Consider the following 23,091-nt stretch of genomic DNA (forward strand, 5'->3'; position numbering starts at 1 on the left):
TGAATACATAAATAGTATAAATAAAAAGCAAAAAATATTGCATAGGCGGCTGTAATGGTAATCAAAAGTACTGACTAAACATTACAAATAATTAGCTAAAAGTAATGGATAAATAGTTGAAACATTTGGAACACATTGGGAATTGATGAAAGGGTACGTGGATTTATCTAACAGGGCAGTGGGGGGGCCTCAGACCAAAAAGGTTGGGAACCACTTGATTAAACTAACAAAAGTATATGATTATGAAGTAGTTAAAATAAGCTCCACCTTACCAACTACAGCATTAAAGCACAGGGTACATATTTACATTAATGACAATGATCCATGTGGCCGGTTTAGCTCAGTCTACTTGAGTAAAAAAATAATGATCCAATAATATAAAAGTATATTACTGACAGTAGCCACCCTGCATTATGAGTACTTTTACTTTAATACTTTAAGTACATTTTGTTGCTTATACTTCTGTGATATTTTAAATGCAGAACTTCGATTGTAATATAGTATTTTTATACTGAGGCATTACTTTGTTTCCACCACTGCTTGGCAACAACTCATGAATATGAACCAGGCCATACAATACCAAAATGTTTCACCAATTATAATGTGTTGTGGTTATAAACATTGAGTCCATTAATAAATTATTTTAGTGACAGAATTGTTGTGTATGTAATATATCTTCTTTACAGAACAAAGGTTGACTTGTCATAGGATGAAAAGCATGTGTCATCAACCATCATTTCTATATGAAACCAAATAACAATAATTGGAAAACGATAATTGCAGATTTATTTAAAATGTTTTGCTACAACATTCTCAGGTGATGTGATCTAAAGTTGATAAAAAAAAAAACAGTAGTAACACTGTATGGGATAATTGATAATATGCTTGTTGTTTCATGTATGGTGTGTGTGTGTGTGTGTGTGTGTGTGTGTATATATATATATATATATATATATATATATATGACACACACACATCTTGTCCTCACATTTTAGTAAATATTTATAACACTGAAGAAATGACACTTTGCTACAATGTAAAGTATTAAGTTTACAGCTTGTATAACAGTGTACATGTGCAGTCCCCTTAAAATAACTCAACACACAGCCATTAAATAAACAGATTTTTATTTTTCATGGATCCAGGACACTATGCATCCTGATAAAGTTCCCTTGGCCTTTGGAATTAAAATAGCCCCCACATCATCACATACCCTTCACCATACCTAGAGATTGGCATGGGGTACTTTCCATAAAATCATCTCTCAATGCAAATCAAACCAGCTATTAGGCTAACCGATATAAAACCATGCCAATCTCTATGTATGGTGAAGAGTATGTGATGATGGGGGGGTATGGTGAAGGGCATGTGATGATGTGGGGGGGCTATTTTAATTCCAAAGGCCAAGGGAACTTTATCAGAATGCAAAGTATCCTGGATCCATGAAATAACTGGCCTTTAAAAATAAAAATCTGCCGGCTTCTATGGGAATTTAACATAGGGGTGGACTCACTTTTGTCACGAGCGGTTTAGACATTAATGGCTGTGTGTTGAGTTATTTTGAGGGGCCAGCACATTTACACTGTTATACAAGCTGTAAACTTAATACTTTACATTATTAATAACAAAGTGTCATTTCTTCAAAAGATATAATTAAATATTTACTAAAATGTGAGGGGTGTGTGTGTGTGTGTGTGTACACACACACACACACACACACACACACACAGTATGTGGTTACAAGTGCACTATGTTCAGCACATCTACTCCTTACATATATTTAACGCAGGGGATATTGATAAAGAGAATAGGATATACCATACCTGGTCCTTTGATCAGTAGAGGTAGCAACCTATTCACTGTATTTCGTCATTAAATAATTTATTTAAAGTTACTAATACCTTCTGAAGCTACATCACAATCATTGTCTTTACACAGAGAGGAAAATGTCCATTAAAGTCATGAATCAAAGTAGTGACGTATAAAAAAAACTTGAGTTACATTCACAGTAAGGTGTTGTTTTCAAGCCTGTCCTGGAATCAGTCTTGATAAACAAAGGAAACTAAGTGCACTGCTATTTGAGATCTGGGTCAGTAATCAAGATAAGTGCAGTTGTCAGACAACGTTTTAAGAGCAATGCATCCTGATCCTACAATCAGGGCCAATTTAAACACACTCAGTAGTTCCCTACCGGTGTCTATTTGGTTTAGATACTCAGACCAGGCCAGGAGTGGTTTCCTCTGTTCTTTGCACTTCTGATTGGTTGTTTGCTGCCTTCTGTGGGGGGGAGTTGGACTGTGCTGTTTTGCTGGGTGATAATGGTGAGGAGGGCTGTGGCGTTTCTGTTTTATCACTGATCACCTCCTCAGCCTCCTCCTCCCGCTGCTGTACAGAGGAGAGGTACTGCTCCAACAGGCTGCAGTCTGCGCTGTCCACACCATCGCTAGCACCAGCGAAGCCACTACAAACAGGACTCAGTGTTTGCACCGTCTTCAGAGAGTCTGCTGTCCCACTGCTCAGGAAGCTATCCTCCTGCGCTGCCTGCTGATCACTTGTTGACTGGAAACCGGAGTCTGGGAACAAGACGTCTGTGCAGGGTGGGTATGTCGTGCTGGATGAAACAGGTGGGGCAGCCTCACAAAGTCCAAAAGCTGAGATCTGAGCCGGGGTGACAGCCTTACTAATGCCAGCCAGATGCTGCTCCACAGACTGCTTCCACAGCTGCATAGACTGGAGCTACAAGGAAAACATGGGGACATTTTTAAACTAATGAGGAAGCCATGTTAAATGTTGCAAGGCAATTTTAAGGTGTATTGTCTCCGGATATTTTTATAGCAATGCTAGCAACATGATGGCAATGTTCGTCTGATGGTCTGTCGATTAGTCGGTCGGCCCACCACTTGGTCCTGACTAAAATATCTCAACTACTATTAGGTGGATTGCCACGATAAATGACCACTTCAATCACTGACCTGTTTCCACAGAAACTTTACAGCTTCTTCCTGAACCAGCCTTTGTAACCTTTCTTCTTCATACTGCTGCTGCACCCTGCAAACAAATCCCATTTTACCTATTAGCAATCATTGTAAATATGAGCAAATATGTCTATATCCATAACAATATGTAATATTTGTTAAAGTACAACCATTCTCATACCATAAGTAAAATAGAAAATAAACAATGCTGATGGTCAGTCACTTACATGTCCAACTTTCCAGACAGGGAGACGATGTGTTCTTGCATCCTGCGCAGGCGGATTTCACTGCGCACCTCTTTGGCCATGGAGTGACAACACCGAGTGTGCTGTCCCCTCCACCATGACTGTATTTTAACTGCTGCCCTGTCTGCTTCCATCAAACTTGATTTACTGGCACACATAGCAACTTCTTCCTGCTTGGGGTCTTCTTTCATCTCTGCCTTACCTAAGTCAGAGGATGTTTCCAGTTGATTTTGTGGTGTGCTAACTCTGACGTCCAGTGATCCAGCTGTTGTGGCTGCACCAGAAATAACTTCTTCTTCAAGAACTCTCTCTTGCTTTTCCACTGGGGGTAAATGATGTGTCTTGCTTGTTTTGTGATTTTTGGGCTGTGCTGGCCGCTTTGGAGCTAGAGAATCAGGTTCAAATGTCTCTGTCTCGTCCTCGCTGTCAGAGTGGGTTGTTTGTGGCTCCAGATCAGATGTAAAGGGGAGAAAGGTGGACTCTGACGAAAGCATGCTGCCATTGAGTTTCTCCTCATCTGTCTGCACTTCCTCCAAGTAGATGTGCTCTTCTCTGAGCCTTGGGCTGCGGACTACCGGCAATGATGGGTGCGAAGAATCACAGCTCACCCAGGTGTTAAACTGCACGACTGGTTCTGCACAAAAGTAGACACCCCAAACGGTTTAACTTGTTAAAAAAAGGATGCTCACAAACAGGTAGTCACATCACAACTACTTGTAAAGAGAAACAATAAAAACTGATGCACCGGACCTGCCCCATAGAGAGAAAAAGACGCCCTCTTACCTGCCTCCAGGACTGAGGGAGCAGCAGCTGGTTGCTTTACCTCTCTGGCCTCCCCCTGTGGGACTGGATGTGAAGGACTGTGCCTCTCCACATCTAGCTGAGTTGGACGAGGAGGGCTGGGGCAGCCTCCTCGGGTCTCCTCTAACAGCTGCCTTTGATGAAACCTGAGAGACAAAAAATGTCAGTGTAAGCATGGGGTCATTCAAGTTAATATTCTCTATTAAGAAGGATGTATGGCAGAGTTATCATGGCCATGAAGTGATTATTGGAGGACAGTCTTGGCGTCTCTGTGGCGTCGTGTTTTTTGAGCTTCATGTTGCAAAGCAGTGCTGCTAAATTCAGATTTATACCTCTGTTTACTGAGGATCTTCTCCAGTTTGGCGTCTTCTGCCGTCTCCAGGGCCGGTGATGATGTCAGAGGGCAAACAGTGGCCAGGTATTGAACCAGCTGAACATGCTGACCTGGTCGATATGTACGTCCTTTTCCCTGACTGTAGAGCCACTCTGCTTTGAGACTGTAATCGTGACAATTATACACAATAAATGAGAGATTCAAACATTTAGACAGAATTCCTGCATTAATCTTAACTAGCAAATTGTAACAGCATAGGAATGTACGGACCCTTCTTTCTGTGACACTACATAGCCATCCAGGACCTTCAGGCTCAGACACCAACTCATGACATATGGTCGATAATCAAAACCTGGCAAGGAGGGGGTGGCCATAACACAAGGGTTGCTCATAATGGACAGCTGCTCCAGTTCATGGAGAGGTGCCAGGTATGACGCCTATGGAATAATTAGAAGAAAGTAGATACATAGCCTCTATAGAATTTAAATGGAGATTAGTGCTGCTGTATCAAGTGAGGGGAACAATAATTACTTCATTAAGATCCCTTATCTCATTTTCTGCCAGGGAGAGAATGGATAAATGTGCAGGTAGGTGAGCAGGCACAGTACGAAGTGTTGTAATGCTGTTTCCATGGAGTAATAGTGTCTGCAATATTGACAGAAAATGCATTAAAGATACATAAAAGAAAATTGACAAAATAACTGAACATTATTAAATAATATTTTTTTTTTATGCTAAACTTTTGACCTTGGACGCTCCGGCGCTCACCTTTAATGCCACCAGTTTGGTCACATCCCCAATGGTAGATATGTTATTGTCAGACAGATCCAAGTGTTGAAGGGAAACACAGTTGTTGAGTTGCTCAATGACCTGTGTAAAAGAGTGTACAGTCAGTTAACATATTAACACACAGGCTGAAACAATAGTTTCATCTATGCAATGACTTTTTTTTTTTTATAAATAACTTAAATATGATCAGTAAAGTATGTGAGAATCTCTCTTCTCCTCACCTTAATATTGTTCCCAGACAGGTTGAGCCATTTGAGGTGCGGCAGATCTCTCAGCCCTTCGATGTATCCAATACTGTTATTGGGAAGATTCAGGACTGTCAACTCTGTTAGCCGAGACACGCCCATCATTCTCACCAGACGGTTACTGGCTACAGATAGCTTAAGGGAAAAAGACAAAGATTTACCGAAAGGCATTAAATCAAGAACATATGCAGGCACAGAGTCATCAGTGACTATGCTAGAAGTCTGCAAAGAGAGGCAAAACCAGGAAAGGGTTTCAAAGGGTTTAACCACCTGCTGAAGGCCTGGGCTCCTTTCCAGGTGGTCCAGTTTCATTATATGGTTACGGTCCAGGATGAGAGTGTGAGTGTCCTCGGTGCAGGTGAAACTCGGATCCAGCTTTTGCATACCCCGGGCTGAAAGGTCCACCACAGGTCCTTGTAGGAGCAAAAAAAGGTGGAGATAAAACAGACTGGAAAACTACACCAACTGTTCTTTTGCTAATTACCATGGCTACATGCAGTTAAGCATACATACAGTATACACCTGCAGTAAAGCTTGGGGCAGACACACGGCCAAATTCACACATAAAAGGTCCGCTTAATGTGATTAGGGTTATTCTGAGTTAGGCTGCTTGATAGAGGTGTGAATCTTCACTGATCTCCCGATTCGATTTCGATTACGATTATCATGTCAGCGATTCAATTCGATATCTCAATGCGACAAATTCATTTTTCTATTAAAGCCATATAGGATATTTAATTCATAGCTTTTCAAGCTTCAAAAACAAAACATTCTGCAGTGCTTGAATACTAAATAAATTGGATACATAAAACTACAGCACTGAGCATATGGCACTTCCTGAATGTGCAAAACATAACAGAATATGTAAACAGAAATGTTGTTAGGCCTACATTAAATTGTAAACAGAAATAATCGATTATGAGCCTGCCGATTATCGATGCAGCATCGTCCATGTCCACGATTTAGATGCATTAATTATTTGATTAATTTCAACACCTTTACTGCTTGAGACTTCAAATAAACAAAACAAAAATCTGTGTTATAAACTGGAGGCATGGAGTTTGAAAAACGAGGGCATTCACCAGAGACTAATGAATGATGCTACTAAGTTAGCCTACATTATTATATTTGTAGGATACAGTAATTTTGAAGCTGGTACAGAGCTTAAAACTCAGGATAAACCCGGGTTGCACTGATTTTGTTTTAATCCGTCTCTGCAAGTCCTCCAACTTTATGAAAGTCTAACACTAAATCACTGCAGTAACCCTTTAAGAAAGGAGTAATAGAGAAGACAAGAGAAGGACAAAGCAACCACTTTTGGTCGGACGGTAGAGCTAACGTTACTTCTATTTAAATATCTGCCAAGTAACAAAAGACAATACCTTTCACTAACTAACGTTAACGTTACCTAGACAACTTGCAGAATATTAACACAACACAACATGAGTTGGTCTGATATTTAAGTTTTGTTAAACTTTGCTACAAGGTAATTTATAAATCTGAAGCCATAGGACTGACATCGGATATATTGATCTGCATCCTCTGACACACTTGATGTTTGTAGCTAATGTCATCTAACGGCAGATAGGTGATGTATGCTAGCTTACGTTAGCTAGCTAGCTAGCTGGTAATGAACATTCTACGGCTACCAATACACAAAATGGACCATCGTTGTCTGTCTGACCAAAACAACATTAGAGCCACTTACCAGCATTGGTATCGAACTGTAAATCTGATACACCCATCCTGTCGCCTTAGGCAACACCTAACGTTAGCTAACAACTCTACTTGCGACAGACTGTTGTGTGAACTGAAGATGTAGCTAGCTAACGTAAGCGTCGTCGCTTGTCCAACGGCTACGCCAGGGAGGTTGTGGGAAATGTAGTTCAAACAGACTGTCTCGCTCATTACAAAGTGGCATCATGTGTCTTGAAAAGACTACAATTCTCGTCGTTTCTTACCGCCAGCCAGGTTGTAATAAATAAATTATAACCTAGCTAATAAAGTTAATGGTAAAAAAATGCAATTCCTAGAAGTGAATATCTTTTTAAAATTTGCTTAATTCACCTCTTTATTATTGTATTTTAAATCCAGAAATCTTGGCCGCTTGCTTGCTAGCAACCAGCTAGAAACCTTCAGATTGTGACGTCAACATTGTGAACATATCGAACATATCTATGGATTTCCTATGCTAGACTACTTCCTTTTTTCCCTTTCATATATTATTTACACATATGTTTGTATTTTATTGGTTTACATATTGCAGTGATTGAATTTCTGTAAATTATCTTTTGAAATAAAGTTTAAAAAAAGAAAAAAAGAACATATCCATGGTGATGATAGGCCAAAGTATTAATTTGATTAAACTATTTTTTACAATAGCAAAGATAATTTATATGTGTATGTTATGCGTAAAGTATTAACAACACGTCAACTTTCTGACAATAAGTTATACTGTTTATTAGTTCATAAATATCGAGTTGCAGTCTCCCTATTCCGTTTCCGCATCCGTCATCTTTCTTTCCGGTTTTGTGCCCTCTCGTAGCCATCATGAAGTGAGTGTACAGAATACTATCAAATGCCATCTCAACGCTTAAACAAACATTCTAACGATGTTATCTACATTGAGAGTGAACGTGTACTCTTTTCTATTAGTGATGCCATATATTTGTCGTTTTCAGGGTCGAGTTGTGCAGTTTCAGCGGGTATAAAATATACCCCGGCCATGGCCGCCGATACGCCAGGATAGACGGAAAGGTAACCATTCCGCCAACACCGGTTTCCAGTTGCTCTGTCTGTAGATACGTTGGAAGTACAATTCACCGATTCAATCTTTGTATTCGTTGTCTTTGTCGCCCATATATACACGTTTGTAACATAAGCAACTGTCTCTGAAATTGGCCTTGTCGGCTACATTGAATGCTAATGAAACCTGCTAAGTGCTAACGTTACGTTACCGTAAACTGATAGCGACACAAAGTAGCACCTAAACAAGATATTATTTTAATTAGTGCACCGCTTATTAGCGGCGCTACGATATTGTTTTCCCCCAAAACCGTTGAAGAGCTTTGCAATGGTGACAAAATACAAATGTCACTGTCATAAGTAACGTTAACTATCTTGATATCTAAATTATTTCAAAGGTAAAGGCACAGGTCTTTATGGTTCACTTCATTATTGTATTACTTAATGCAATACATCCAGGAAAAGCCATTAGTAATTTGCTTTTCCCAGTTCTTATGGCTGTTTGCATAATCTCTTCTCATTCATCACAGTTTACCACATTTAGCTTGTATTTGTTAGTTAAACTTCTGAATTATTTGTATTCTGTACTACACAGGGACCTCTAATTCCCACAATATAACAAATTATTGTAAATAGCATGAACATTACTTTCTGCGAACAATCCCACAATGCAATGTGTCACATTGTGTGGATGCTAAAAATTGCACCTGTCAGTGATTTTGTAAAATGGCAATAATGCATATGTGTCTGAACATTAGTGAGTGTCTATTATATGGGGATTTGTGAATTAGTAATCTGAGGATGTGATTTCCGGTCTTTGTTAGGTGTTCCAGTTTCTGAATGGCAAGTGCGAGTCTGCCTTCCTGGCCAAGAGGAACCCAAGACAGATCAACTGGACTGTGCTGTACAGACGCAAGCACAAGAAGGGACAGTCTGTAAGTAACATGCTCTGTATATTACTGCGTTTATAGTAACTCAGTGTTGTCTCAATAAAAGCATGTCATATCTGCTTTTAAAAGTAGCGTTTGTTCATCAACAGTCTGGTGCATATATTTTGCTGATAATGAATTTTGTACCTGGGCTTTTATTATGCTTTATGTGCTTATGATTAATACAGCTGGCAAAAGCCCATTGCAGTTGTTTTTACAACTTTTACCAATGTATAAAAGCACTGCTAACATAGTGGGTAATACATTATTTTGGATTGATGGATATAAATGGATACATTAATTAATCCACCAATTTATAACAACCCACTTCTTTTTTTTTTTTTTTTTTTTTTTGGCTGCGGGTGGACGGTGTGCACGGTGTTAGTCTGTGTTATGTGCTGTTGCCTGACTGTGTTTTGCAGGCTGGGCAGCAGTGCTCACTCCACACCTGCAGCCATAGAGCAACTGGAGATCATAGTACTGGTCCTTGACATCTTACCATTGGCCAGCCTCCAAACTCTCCTACATGCTACAATAATTCACCTGTAACTGTATAATGTGCAAACTAATTCCATTACAGCTAGCACTAATAAAATACCAGCATTTCAGGGATACTGCATGGCATAACTTAGTTTTAAAATGTTGGTGTCAGTCTATATTGTAAAGTAGAATGGGTGAAATTCATCAACACTAACTATTCTAACGCATCAATAATTGGTTAGGTAATCAGCATCATTGTAGCTGGGTTAGATATAAATTAGTTACACAAGTTGCAGTATGTTTGGAACTTACTTGGTGGCTAATAAAAGTGACATTAAGAGCTAACATTTTCTATTTTTTATAGTATAAAAATAATAATCTGTGTATGGTAAAGGTGTCAGAGGACGCACACACAGACTTGTTTATGATGGTTGGAGACACTCTAAACTCTTGATATTGGTTAGGTGAAACCCATCCGGGGATAGATTTGCCAGTCTGGGAAAGTTGTATTGGGAAAAGAGTGGTTAGATTTGGCGTTCCTGAAAAATGTAGTTAAAACAACTTGCATTAAGTTTACGGTTACACCTCAATCTTTGGAGCTGTGGACTGAAGTTTCATCCAGAAAGTTTTGCAGTTAGGTTTAACGTCAAGTCTCTGATCTATCGGGTAGCAGCCTTACTGATTCAACACCCAGAGGAATGGGGTTTTATTTTATTTTTTGATATAAACAAAATGAACATGTAAGATTCTGGTTTTGTAGGGTACTCTTTATCCTTTGTCATTGAGTGAACAGAGGTTGGCTGGGTTGGACATGTTGCTGATGAGTGTGTAGTAGGGTTGCTCATATGTATTTTATTTATATATATATATATATATATATATATATATATATATATATATATATATATATATATATATATATATTTATTTATTTATTTTTAAATCTTCAAGATATCAACTCGTGCAAAAGGCTGCCACATATTGCCAAAGACTGCAATTTACTCACATTAGTTGAAAGAAAATATCAAAACTGCACTGTAAAATGTAACTCATTCTTTTTTCTAATGGTGCAATTTATATTCATTAAGTGTTGGAAATTATTTACTTTCATTGGTTTAAATTTAACAAGCAATGTGTTGTATTTAAGCAGAAATGCAGAACGGAGTACACTTTAATATCTATATATCGCAAGTAATATCGTTATTGAGATATTCAACAAGTTTGTTGCATGTCTTATTTTCCTCATATCGTGCAGTTCTACTCTGTAGAGCATATTGTGGAAAAATAAACTAAGGTCTCTTAATTTGTTTTTAACAGGAAGAGGTGGCAAAGAAGCGTACCCGCCGCGCAGTGAAATTCCAGAGGGCCATAACTGGTGCCTCCCTGGCTGAGATCATGGCCAAGAGGAACCAGAAACCTGAGGTCCGCAAGGCCCAGAGGGAGCAGGCCATCAGGTGAGGACTCAAACTGTACCTTTTTTATGTATTGATTTAAATCATCCAGTTTCTTGGTTGCTCTTGAATCTGGCCAGTTTAACTCAACATTGAGGGGCTGTAGTTTTAGCAGGAGAGACATTATGCACTTACTATTGTGGAATTTGAGTTGGACATCTTGGTGGTAAAGGGCCACAGCTGGCCTTGCAAAATGTCTAATCTTGCAGCATGTTTTCATGTTTTTTGAAATGTTATTTATAAATAAATGTGGAATCAATTCAGCATTTGAAAACTTAAAAATATCGGCTTTATTTTTTTAAATGTAGGAGAAATGGATGTGGTGGCAAGCTACAGCATAACATGTACTAAACTACAGTTATGGTTTAAATTGCAATATGGAGAGCTCTGCTGGAAACTGCTTTACAATTGGGTACACTAGTGTCCAGGAAATAACCAGCCTCAAACCTGTTGATAAACCCCATCTCTGTTGTGAGGGTTAGACACTGTTGATGTATATTGTGTCGTGAGGCAATATATTTATAAAACTTTTTATACCAAGGTACATATCTCTTAAATATCTTAACGGGTATTAAGACATTTGCAAATTCATCATCAAGACTGCTTTATGGCTATAATTCATTTTTATAAAACTTTTGCATTAATGTAAAGATGTACCTTGTTTCTGCCAGGTATTTTCTTTTCGATTAGCTGAAGGCATGTTTCTGAAAACACGTTGCTGTATGGTTGTTTTATCCATAAATCGTTTCTCAGTGGACTTTTTTTTTTTCAGATAGGCCTATGTCTTTGTCAAATTATAAGATTACGTGATAGCACGAAGAATTGTGTCCATAATGTCCTCTCCTACTTGGGTAGTTTGGCTGATTTGTTTTTCTTTCTTTTTTCTCAGAGCTGCCAAGGAGGCCAAGAAGGCCAAACAGGCAGCCAAGAAGCCCGCTGCTCCAAGTGCAAAGGTAAGAACACAAATCATACACTAGTTTTGTTTTATAGGTATTTCCTTTCACCAATATTAAATCTGGGATGCTATATAGTATACATGTCAAATTATAGAATACTATGTGGCATTTGGAAAGAAATGAAATATTACTTAAACAACTTCATTGTCGGTTTCAAATTGTAATATGGTGATTTGTAACTGAACTTAATGCATTTCTCCTTTTTTGTAGTCGTCTACAAAGGCAGCACCGAGACCCAAGATCGCTAAGACCATGAAGGTCAGCGCACCCCGCGTCGGTGGAAAACGCTAAACCTGACCTATTGTTTAGGGTTGTGAATAAAAGACTTTTGATTAACCATCATAAGTGTGATTTGTAATTTGATAAGATAAATGTTGAAGCAAGATCATATTGAAAACCATATCAAAGCCATGCTTATTAGGGGTGGGAAAATAATCGATTCTTAGATTCTCTCTAGAACGATTCTGATAAGTTAATAATCTGAGTTTTTTTTTTTATTTAAGTTACTGTCTCCAGAAAAGTACAAATCAGAAAACGGTGAGAGGATGGGATAATGGACAACAATTTAGTTTAGGCAAGAGTGCAGAAAAAAACAAATGGCCCAAAGGAATAAAAAATCTAATGAGACATACATAAAATAATTAGGCTGTTCATCTACTTTATCACATTACATCGGACCACCCTCATGTTTCATGTTCTAAGAAGCCAATTATCCACCTTTACCCTTGTCTTCCTGTCAACCTTAAACTTTTCAGTTTGTTTTTGCTTTTTCCAATGTTTTAAATTATACAATTTTTCTGCTACACATTTTCAGTGCTTAAAAAAAAATGTCTTGAAAATGATTCAAAGTCAGACCATTGGATTTCTGACAATGTTTGGCTGTCGTAGCCTGGGTAGCTCACCTGGTAGAGCAGGCGCCCATATACAGAGGTTTACTCCTCGATGCAACGGCCGCAGGTTCAGCTCCGTCCTGTGGTCCTTTGCTGCGTGTCATTACCCCCTCTCTCCCCTTTCATGTCTACAGCTGTCCTAAATAAAGGCCTAAAATGCCCCAAAAAAAATAATCTTAAAAAAAAGATTGTTTGGCTGTCTCAATCAAGACAGTCGCTTAAGACTACTACTGTTGCATTATGGTGAACATCAGGAGGCCCTTTTCATAGCAGACATTTTGACTTGTAACAGGAAAAGCACATGTTACTAACAAATTATCCTATTTAGGGAGCTAGCAGGCTCAATACCAGAGCCCTGGGATACTGAAATACTAAATGTATTAATTTAAACTGTACTTTTCCTGCTAGGACATGTCAATATGTTATCATAGCTCCACCAAACCTTAGTCCAGATGCCTCTGTGCTGTAATCTATCCTGGTGTCAGACTTCTAAATTTGAATCAGTGAACTTACTATAATTTTGTCATAGTGACCCAAACTTAATATGAAAAAATATTCAGAAGGATGTGTTTTTAGTAAAAAAAAAAGTTAAAATGATTTGTTGCTCTGTAGTGCAGACTGTAAGCAGCAGAGGTGGATCAAGTCTCTGATTGTCCCGTGTCTCTGGACTAGTGCTGCCCATGTGAAAGGACTGAAGCTCAAAAAGATTTATACTTGAAACGGTGTAGCAAACATTTTGTAGCCACAAACACAAATCTGATCAGTGTTCTGCATTAACAATTGCCTCTTTTACTTCAATAAACTCGCACTTGGGTGAATTTATCTTTTAGGGCTGTGGTAAATTATTTTCTATTAAATTCTTATTCTATAAAAGTGAGAAACTACTAAAAAAATGACCATCAGGCGATGTCCTCAAACAGGATTTATTAGCATTACAGAGCAATAATTATCGACCATCCAAGTGCCATTTGTTCAAACAGCCAGCAGATCAAGAAATATTTATGTGATGACACCAATTATTGCTAAAATATTCATAGGGTTATAAATGTTAACTATAGTGGGAACATGTCAATGAAAGTACTATTCTTACACAGAAAAAAATATAAAACACCTTTCTAGGAACAAAAAGGCATTCAACGGCAGGATTTTGATAACAGAGCCGTTAGCGTGTTTGCTAGTTGACTGTAACAATCAAAAAGCTGCACAGGTAAATATGTGGCATTGGTGTAAGTTTTTCTGATAAAGAATCAGAAAGTAACAGCATCTTCCTATACAGTTTGCACTTCAAGTTCATGTTTTAATCAAGTCATTAATAAATTAAGATTTGCTCTCACACAGATTAAAGCCATTAAAATGGAAGGAATCATTACATGGTAATCAATAATGATTTAATATCCACTGAGGTACAGATGCTGTAACTGTAACCTATTTATAAATAAGTAAATGAAAACAATTTATGTGATGAAATCCCTCTTAATTTCATTTGGGAAAACATTCCTTTAACCACGTTCAACACATCCAACAGTTACATTTTTTTTGGGAAATTAATGCATGAGGTACTGATTGCTACACCTGAAAAATGATGATGGGAGAAAAAAAAAACTTCCCAACTAGTGCACAAGACATAAAGCATGAACTTAGATTAAAGAATGTACAATCATACAAGTTTTTGTACTTGTGCGTTGATGACCACAATTCTTAAGTGTGTGTGTGTGTGTGTTAAAACAGTTCAAAAAAACGCTCTGTCTCTTGTTTTTTACACCCTGAGGAAATTTGAAACTCAAGGAAAAGTGCACATTTCCAACAGGCTTAATGTGTAGAATTATGGTTATGGCATGGGTGTTATGGAGACGATGTAGAGATGATGGGAAGGGGCAGGTTGATGTCTCCCTTTAAGTCCACTGAAGGAAGTGTTGGCAACAGAAAAGCACTCAGGACTCTGCAGCCGCTTTAGCCTGTGCCTTCAAATCCTGCTTGTGCCTATTAGAGAAGAAAAATAACGTATATTTATTTTACATTATGATTTTTCACAAATTCTGCATGGCACAATCAATCAAGCTCAGCAGTAAACGGTCGATCAGCTGGCCGGAGGGACATAAACACCAAGGGAGGGGCCAACAGTTTCAACGACCCCGTTCTCCGTCATAGTCAAAAACACACTGAACGTAAAACCGCCACGCAAGAATAGAGTAAACAACCAAGGAACCAGTGATGTAATGGAAGGTCTCACATGTCCCGACAGCTGAGTGGAACTTTTTTGCTCAATGTGGTCCACTGAGCTCGACCAATAGATAAGCTCAACTTCTAATCAGCTATGCATAAGGAATACATATGTAACAGAAATCTACGGTGCACTTATCTTGCATCACTTATATAACTACGATTGATCATGAAAGTGGTTCTAACAGAAATAAGGTCAGTTAGACTGTACATTAACCACAACAAACACACAAACCTCCAAATCCTGTAGAGCTGGGAGCTTCCTGCGCAGCCGAGAAAGAAGTTGACACAAAACAGGTTCCAGTTCTTCGGGATTATGACCAATGAGTATCTGGACCAGATCAGGCCTGGTGGAAGAAGGTCAGCCGTAAGGTTATGCACACTAATGGTGAACCAGCTGTTGAGAACAGAGTCTGTGTTTCGGCAGTAACAGATAAGATTTGTTTGAAGAAACCTATTGCAAAAGCAGATGCATCACACAACCTTTGGCACAGATTGGTCATATTCTCTCGGGACAGACAAACTGATCAGACTGAACAAGGCAGAGATAAAAAACAATTCACAGCCGCATATTGAAATCCTTCGACTAAGTGTGCCATATTTAAAGCTACAGTGTGTAGTTTCTGTCGCCCCCGTGAGGAATTCTAAGTAGCGTTTTTCCGGACTAAAGTCGCACTTTTTTTTCATAGTTTGGCAGGTCCATACATATAATTTAACATGTTTTTAAATGTTAATTCATACTGACTGACATGAACCAAGGAGTAAACCTTATCGTCTACAGCCGCTTGTTGGACTCGCTGGCTTGTTATGTTAATTTAGCCTCCCAGGTATGTTCTTTATGCTATTGTGTAGCTGAATAACTGTTAATGTGTTACGTTAACATACCGGACACCTATTCAGCCTGTTGTTCCGTGTGCTATTGTGTAGTTGAATAACTTGCCTTTCCGGATTAAATGTCTGTTCTTGGTCTTGGATTTTGTGAAATAGATTTCTAAATAAATAAATAAACTTAATAGTCCAGTGTGACTTATATATGTCTTTTGCCCTCTTCATAACGCATTTTTTGACCGATGCGACTTATAGTCCGGAAAATACGGTAATGACAACAACACTGTCGACGCTTCCACATAACGCAAACCTTCAGTGATTAGTAGCGCTTAATTATCTTGTAATTGTAAAACGCATCACACAGCTTATCGTCGGACGGCACCATTTTGTAAACGTAGCTATACTGAGATATACAGAGAGAGTTTTGTGGAGCAAATTAATTAATTAATTAGCTTTTGTATCAACTCATTTGGCAACGGCTTCAATGTAGATAAATGTGCATTATGCTTTATAGGACATATTTTTTGGTCTTTTCCTAGATCACACTACATCCATTTTAAAATGAAATACATGTATGTTGCAAACAGACATAATGCCATCAGAGGCTTAATGGTATAGTCGCGAAATCAATTTAACCTTACCTGTGGCTGTCAGCACTGCAGACTGGGAGGTACTGAGTTTTTCGGCTGGCCGAGTCATATCAGCCAAACCGGCTGCTACCAGACCCTGTAGAGGGGAAGAGACCACATTCATCTATTTTAATTGATGAGACTATTAATTACAAAATGGTGACAGGTTAAGTCCTTTATGTCTTTCACAATGGTTTTAAGGGGTCACAAGCCAAAAAAGGTTGGGAACACGGTGTATACCTACACAAATTTAACTTTGTGAAAATGCACTTACCCATTTAAACATCGGGGCCCAGAAGAAAACAGTTTTTGGACCTAAAAGAAAAACAATGTAGAAAGGGAAAAAAATTAAACTTGGCAGTTATGTTCCAACAGTGGATATATATTATATTATTTGGTGTAATTTCAAAGTTTTTTAAGATTTTCTCCCTGATGTTTCTAATCTGCCTGCTGGGCTTATCTAATGGGCATAAAGATGAAACCTAATCATCCGGTCGAGCAACTCCAGCCTGACTATCCACGTCAGTGTGTCCTGGTCCTAACACACTGGGATCAGACTCAAACACGCTTCATTAGCTCTGTAGGGTTTGCTTTACAACAAGGGGAAGAAACATGTGTTGGTTTGGTATCCATTGTCTTTATATAAGAATATCCTTCCAATATTGATGGAAAAAAAATCACATAAAACCATCAAACGGATCAGATCAAACAAAAACTTCAATAACTCATTTAGATAGATTGAAGTTCCTCAACAAGAGTTTTTAAGACGTCATCATGACGTCTTAATGACCCCCCCCATTTTCCTGACATTTTATAGACAAAACTATCAATGGATTAATTTAAGATAATAATCAGCAGATTAAATGATTATGAAAAGTTGCAGCCCTAACCAAGTTAATAAAACACCACATGGCAATATCTTTTTGTTGAGTTTAAATTTTCTTTTTTATTTCGAACAAAACACCAAGATAACAGCAACAACAATAACAGTGACAGCGGGAGATTAGTACATTAAAAATAAAAACAACAACAACAACAACAACTAAAAACAGAATTAAACAAATAAGGACTGTGGCCGTGTTAGCTCAGTTGGTAGAGCAGGCGCACATATATGTAGGTGTATACCTCGACGCAGAATGTCCAGAGTCCCACCTGAGACGATTTCCTGCATGTCATCCCCCTTTCTCTCCCCTTTCATATCTATCTGTTCTTTCCATTAAAAGGCTGAAATGCCCCAAAAAAAACTCTTTAAAAAATAAGGACTGACTGACATGTTTTCCCAAACTGCTGGTTAATCACACCCTGGACACAGCACTAGAATACCTGGATTTCTTAGGTAGCGAGAGTGACAGGGGCAGGAGTTACACCTGTAATATGTCTGTTGTACCTATAGGTTCATATGGCGGGCAGACAGCAAGGTATAGTGACTAAGGGTGTAAGAAAATAATCGATACACTTGAGTATCGCGATATTTTATTTTGCAATACTGAATTGATTTTCAAAAACACCAATACACAGCCCTAATAGCGACACAGGTGATCCACCTGTACAGACACACTAAACAGGCCATTTCCGTGACATATCCCTTTAAAGTGACATCTCCCCTGGGGATAACTTAAATTATTTTATTTTTTTATAACAATACCTTTTAACTGTCCTCAATCTCTGAACGTTGGCTTCAGGACAACAAAATGTTGCAAAGCAATAACACAAAACATCTCACATAAACTGAGGTAGCTACTGAATGCACAGAAAAGCTGCTGGTCCGGAATCAGCTTTCCTCACATTCCTGCACTATGCTGCAGGCTAAACAAGAACTTCTTTAGTCTCCGCCCCCTCATTACCTGGTCAGAAAGTTGTCCTTGACAACCAGAGCTCCAGTAACCGAGCAAAGCAAAGACCAGACTGTCCACTGTGACTCCTTAATCTCAGTACCCTTTGGTGATATCAGTGTCAAGGAGATCTGAATGTGTGAGTGTGTGTGTGTGTGTGTGTGTGTGTGTGTGTGTGTGTGAGTGTAGAACAGTAGAAACAATTCAGTTTTTTAGGTACTCCTATCTAAACACAATGCAGCCCTAACGCAATGAATCCTTCGTTCATAAAAGGTTAGAATGCTCAGTTTCTGTTCAGGTTTTTTTTTTTTTTTTTTTTTTTTAGAGCGGTGTCATCGTTTGTGGTGTGGTTGAATTGTATTGCATTACATTGGCAGGTGTTTCTAGTATAATTAGTCTGCCCTTATTTATAAGGAAGCAGGTTGACAAAATATACCTTCATGAAGGTAAGATTTATTGCAGGATCACTACTTTAGTTTGAGCTAGATGTATCTTTTAACCGAGTGTAGAAGTTACTTCAATGTTCAACACTGTATCACAAGATTTAGACAAATTAAAAAATGCTATAAATCATGATTAAAGCTTGAACAATAAGCCACTTACAATTTTGATAATGGATACCTCTTTATTAGGTGTGGGGGAAAATAATTGATTCACGTGTGTATTGTGGTTTTTCTTGTGACGATTATTTAAATCAATTCTTTCCCCCAGAATCGATATTTTTCATCAACGTTTCACCTGATTATTTTCTGTTTATACAGTACTGCCGACGGCGAGTACATCATATCAAAGTCCAGCTAAACCGACTGAAAGCAGAAAATACATGTTATGTACTTCTTTAAGATTGAAATAAATGTCAGACTGGCTGACATGTGATGTGCTTTTTTTTTTTTTTAGAAAAACAAATTGTTTTTAGAAATGTCTCAAGTAGAGATGTTCCGATACCGATACTCCGATACTGCCTAAAACGCTGGTATTGGTATCGGGAAGTATTGGAGTTTATGCACCGATCCGATACCACGTAATAAAGCCCTAAAGAAAATCTACGTTAAAGTAGTTTATTTATGTTCTTTTTCCGTTATAACCAACTGGAGAGTAAAAGAAAGTTGTACGACATTCATTGTTTGTGTTTGTTCATGTTTTACAAAGAGTTTAACCTGAGCCAGACAGACAACAACGATAGAAATCATATCACATCCATACGGGGATTGTAGTATACAGCTGTTATATCATATCACATCCATACAGAGATAGCAGTATACAATTGTTAAAACATAATAAAATATAGGACCCACTGGTATCGGATCGGTACTCGGTATCGGCCGATACGCAAGTTCAAGTATCGGAATCGGTATCGGGAAGCAAAAAATGGTATCGGACCATCTCTAGTCTCAAGATATATTGTCTCTAGGTGTGTATTATTCATCTTCTGTTTTTGTTAAAGAGGGAAAAGAAAATTGCAATACTATCGAATCACAATATTTCTAGAAACGCAATAATGGTAAATCGCAATACAAATCGAATTGGCCCCCATGTACGCATACTGTCCCAGCCCTAACAGTGATTTAAACAAATAAAAATAATAAAAATAATTGCTTTGTGTAAACTTCTCATATGTGACGATTTGCTGCTTTTCTCTGTAAAATTGTTTTTATGGAATATGTTTGAGTTTTGGACAGATGCTTGGACAAAACAAGACATTTTTAAGACGTCCCCTTAGGCCCACAGTACTTATGATGATCATTCTCCGCTATTTTTCATAGATTTGTTTACATTTCATAGACTAAACAATTAAACGAAAAGGTAATACGATTATTAATACGCAGATCGATAATTGGTAGTGGCAGCCAAACTAGAATTAAAAGTAGGCCTACCATTATCATAACATTAATTTTCTAGAGATCGTAGCTATATTATTTGCACAAGTTGATATGATGACAATAACAGGACAACTGTTCTGGTTAAAGAGTGGCTAAAAATTAATAATCTACATTTTAACTCCTTTTAAATATTACCACAATAAACCTCTTGGCGTATACACAGCTTTTCTTCACAGACTGAGCGGTTTAGGATCCCAGCAGATTAGGATCTCCCAGGGCAACACTGACATATCAAAACAATCAATGACCTTCATACAGAATTATCAAGAATAGACAGGAGCTGCTGTCTGATCCACATCACTTGTAACGTTACCACATATCACAGCTGGAAACACAGAGCCCAACCGGTCACCCACCACCGAGAGACATTACAAACACAGACCCAGACTGAGAATCACACTCTGTATTACCTGCCGGGTGGTTGTAAAGAGGTCTCAGTTTGGCGGGCAGCAAATGCTCGATCTTGTCCAAAATCCTGTGATAGGACACTCTCAGCGCAGCCATGATTGTAGATGTTGTTCGGATGGAAATGAAGACACTGAGAGGGACTTGAAGCTAGCTCGCTAAATGGTTAGCTAACGTTAGTCTTTAAGGCCACAGGAAACGTTTGCCTTCGTCTACTTGCACGATGTTGTCAAATACTTAAATAGCGGGTAGGTCAAAGGATCTGAGGTGATGCTGCTGTCCTACTGCGTCGACCTTCCCGTGGCACCACTGTGACCACGGCTAGCTTCTCGGTAACTTCTGTCTGACCGCCACGACGAGCCGAGGTGACTTTCTGTACGATGCAACCTACCGCGTGAGGCGCGAGGCGGGGGTGACATGTTCCACTATCCTCATTGGCCAGCCTTGTCAGAACACCGGTATGATTGGTTTAGAAAGGATTGCTACTTTTTCAGCCCGGCGTATCCCAACTGGGTGGAAACAAATCATCGCTTTGAAATGTAATTCTACTGGGGGAAAAAAATGTAATTCAGATTTTAGGTGTTCAGGTTACCACAACATAGACCTGTCTGTTGAAGATGAATACTAAAGTTTGAATGTAAAGATCCAACAATTTAATTTGACAACATTTTACTGAAAAATGTTGGATGTTACACATTTGGTAACTTCTCTTAAGTTAAAGGTCCCATGACATGGTGCTCTTTGGATGCTTTTATATAGACCTTAGCGGTCCCCTAATACTGTATCTGAAGTCTCTTTTATATAGACCTTAGTGGTCCCCTAATACTGTATCTGAAGTCTCTTTTATATAGACCTTAGTGGTCCCCTAATACTGTATCTGAAGTCTCTTTTATATAGACCTTAGTGGTCCCCTAATACTGTATCTGAAGTCTCTTTTATATAGACCTTAGTGGTCCCCTAATACTGTATCTGAAGTCTCTTTCCCGAAACTCAGCCTTGGTGCAGAACTACAGGCACTAGAGCCAGTCCCACAATGAGCTTTCCTTAGGATGTGCCATTTCTGTGTCTGTAGCTATTGAGGAGGAGAGAGGGGGGGCAAGGTGGAGGGTGGGGGGTGGCCATGATGTCTCTCTCTCATGGGTGGGCCAAATTCTCTGGGCGGGCAAAGCAGAGAAATGGGAGGTAAACTTGCTTGTTATGACATCATAACAAGCATATTCCAAAACGGCTCATCTGAGCTTTCATTTTCTTAAAGGCAGAGCAGGATACCCAGGGCTAGGTTTACACCTATCCCCATTTCTAGCCACTGGGGGACCATAGGCAGGCTGGGGGAACTCATATTAATGTTAATAAACCTCATAAAGTGAAATGTTCATGCCATGGGACCTTTAAATTGTTTAAGGGAAACATTACATTTCATATTAGTTTGAATTTGAATGGTTTTATATAATAACAGGTTTATAATTGATTTGTGTCCAACAGGACAACAAAACATATGATTATGAGGACCCCCCAATTTGTTATTTGATTTATGTGAGGATGATTAAAAATGTACAAAATGGACATACAACAATCTTTGAGCAGGACTGTATTACCACATGGGCAAAGCAGGTAAAGGCCCCAGAGGCCAAGTCCTACTGAAGTAAGATAACAACAACTGCAGGTCCTGCATTACAAACTGCTCTTACGGCCCTGTAACAAAAGCCCAACAGACATTTTTTCTGGAAAAGTCAACAAAACGTGGTAAAACAACCTGTCTGGTTTAATTCAAACTTTGAATGAAATAGCAGCTTACATTTTTAACCTGGCTTGATTACCACTATCACCAAGTGGGAATGCTATACACAACATGACTGTTCCCATCATGTCCCAAGCTATCTAATAAACAGAGATTTCTTTGCATCTTATGCATTTCAGAGTACCACTAAAGGACAACGTCAACTGACTTGACAAAGACCTTAATAACATGGGCCCTGCTTTATTTAGATATTGACAGAAAGGAAAGGGGAAAGAGATGGTAAGACCAGCAGCAAAGGGCCCTGTGCCAGACTCGAACCTCAGCCGCTGCAGTAAGGACTCAGCCGTGATGGTACACACTCTACCTGGTGAGTTACCAGGACGCCCCAGGGTCCTGCTTTATTTCCTGAAGTTAAGGACGTGTCCTGAAAAACCATTCTGCATCATGAGTATTTTCAATTTAGTACTTTATTATAATGCTAATAATTTTGTACTTTTACTTAGCCCAAGTCAAATTGTAAATGTAGGACTTTTAATTTCAACATAGTATTTCTACACTGTGGCATTGCTACTTTAAAAATATCCGAGTACTTCTTTCACCACTTCTTCAAATCTAAAAAAATGTCCAGCAAATGTTTCCTGCAGGACTTTCCGAGTTTTCCTGAATACACTCCGCCCCGACAGCTATGTGATTCCTTAAAACGACCGCCCCTGTAGTCC

General features: G+C 38.7%; 3 protein-coding genes and 1 non-coding gene across 4 annotated transcripts; 2 read left to right on the forward strand and 2 right to left on the reverse strand.

The window, feature by feature from the left end:
- Nucleotides 1-1,864: 1,864 nt before the first annotated feature.
- cep97 (centrosomal protein 97) lies at nucleotides 1,865-7,260 on the reverse strand. Its single transcript, XM_028590657.1, has 11 exons — nucleotides 7,098-7,260; nucleotides 5,660-5,802; nucleotides 5,366-5,524; nucleotides 5,124-5,225; nucleotides 4,887-5,000; nucleotides 4,626-4,792; nucleotides 4,354-4,518; nucleotides 4,004-4,167; nucleotides 3,203-3,854; nucleotides 2,973-3,048; nucleotides 1,865-2,736 (listed from the first exon to the last, which is right to left on the reverse strand). The coding sequence occupies exons 1-11, from the start codon at nucleotides 7,132-7,134 to the stop codon at nucleotides 2,215-2,217; spliced, it is 2,301 nt and encodes a 766-aa protein (XP_028446458.1). The 5' UTR covers nucleotides 7,135-7,260; the 3' UTR covers nucleotides 1,865-2,214.
- Nucleotides 7,261-7,840: 580 nt separating this feature from the next.
- On the forward strand, nucleotides 7,841-12,292 carry rpl24 (ribosomal protein L24). The gene is made up of 6 exons (XM_028590659.1): nucleotides 7,841-7,944; nucleotides 8,071-8,146; nucleotides 8,959-9,069; nucleotides 10,861-10,997; nucleotides 11,884-11,947; nucleotides 12,161-12,292. Exons 1-6 carry the CDS (start codon nucleotides 7,940-7,942, stop codon nucleotides 12,239-12,241), a joined length of 474 nt encoding a protein of 157 aa, XP_028446460.1. The 5' UTR covers nucleotides 7,841-7,939; the 3' UTR covers nucleotides 12,242-12,292.
- LOC114564725 (small nucleolar RNA SNORA23) lies at nucleotides 9,425-9,593 on the forward strand. Its single transcript, XR_003693822.1, has one exon. It is a non-coding gene; the product is annotated as a small nucleolar RNA SNORA23 (small nucleolar RNA).
- Nucleotides 12,293-13,747: 1,455 nt separating the features above from the next.
- Nucleotides 13,748-21,061, reverse strand: mpc2b (mitochondrial pyruvate carrier 2b). The gene is made up of 5 exons (XM_028590660.1): nucleotides 20,640-21,061; nucleotides 16,792-16,832; nucleotides 16,530-16,614; nucleotides 15,296-15,407; nucleotides 13,748-14,820 (listed from the first exon to the last, which is right to left on the reverse strand). The coding sequence occupies exons 1-5, from the start codon at nucleotides 20,731-20,733 to the stop codon at nucleotides 14,772-14,774; spliced, it is 381 nt and encodes a 126-aa protein (XP_028446461.1). The 5' UTR covers nucleotides 20,734-21,061; the 3' UTR covers nucleotides 13,748-14,771.
- Nucleotides 21,062-23,091: the final 2,030 nt, after the last annotated feature.

The sequence above is a fragment of the Perca flavescens genome, chromosome 11, assembly GCF_004354835.1.
Source record: "Perca flavescens isolate YP-PL-M2 chromosome 11, PFLA_1.0, whole genome shotgun sequence".
Classification (NCBI taxonomy): domain Eukaryota; kingdom Metazoa; phylum Chordata; class Actinopteri; order Perciformes; family Percidae; genus Perca; species Perca flavescens.

Coding starts and splice junctions, on each gene's coding strand:
- cep97 (XM_028590657.1), bottom strand. CDS start 7,134: ATGGGTGTATCAGATTTACAGTTCGATACCAATGCTG. Junction 4,793..4,886: donor AGATAAGGGATCTTAATGAA/GTAATTATTGTT, acceptor ATTATTCCATAG/GCGTCATACCTGGCACCTCT. Junction 3,049..3,202: donor CTGTCTGGAAAGTTGGACAT/GTAAGTGACTGA, acceptor ATTTGTTTGCAG/GGTGCAGCAGCAGTATGAAG.
- rpl24 (XM_028590659.1), top strand. Junction 10,998..11,883: donor CAGAGGGAGCAGGCCATCAG/GTGAGGACTCAA, acceptor CTTTTTTCTCAG/AGCTGCCAAGGAGGCCAAGA. Junction 11,948..12,160: donor CCGCTGCTCCAAGTGCAAAG/GTAAGAACACAA, acceptor CCTTTTTTGTAG/TCGTCTACAAAGGCAGCACC.
- mpc2b (XM_028590660.1), bottom strand. CDS start 20,733: ATGGCTGCGCTGAGAGTGTCCTATCACAGGATTTTGGACAAGATCGAG. Junction 16,615..16,791: donor GGGCCCCGATGTTTAAATGG/GTAAGTGCATTT, acceptor TCCCCTCTACAG/GGTCTGGTAGCAGCCGGTTT. Junction 15,408..16,529: donor TGCAGTGCTGACAGCCACAG/GTAAGGTTAAAT, acceptor TTCTTCCACCAG/GCCTGATCTGGTCCAGATAC.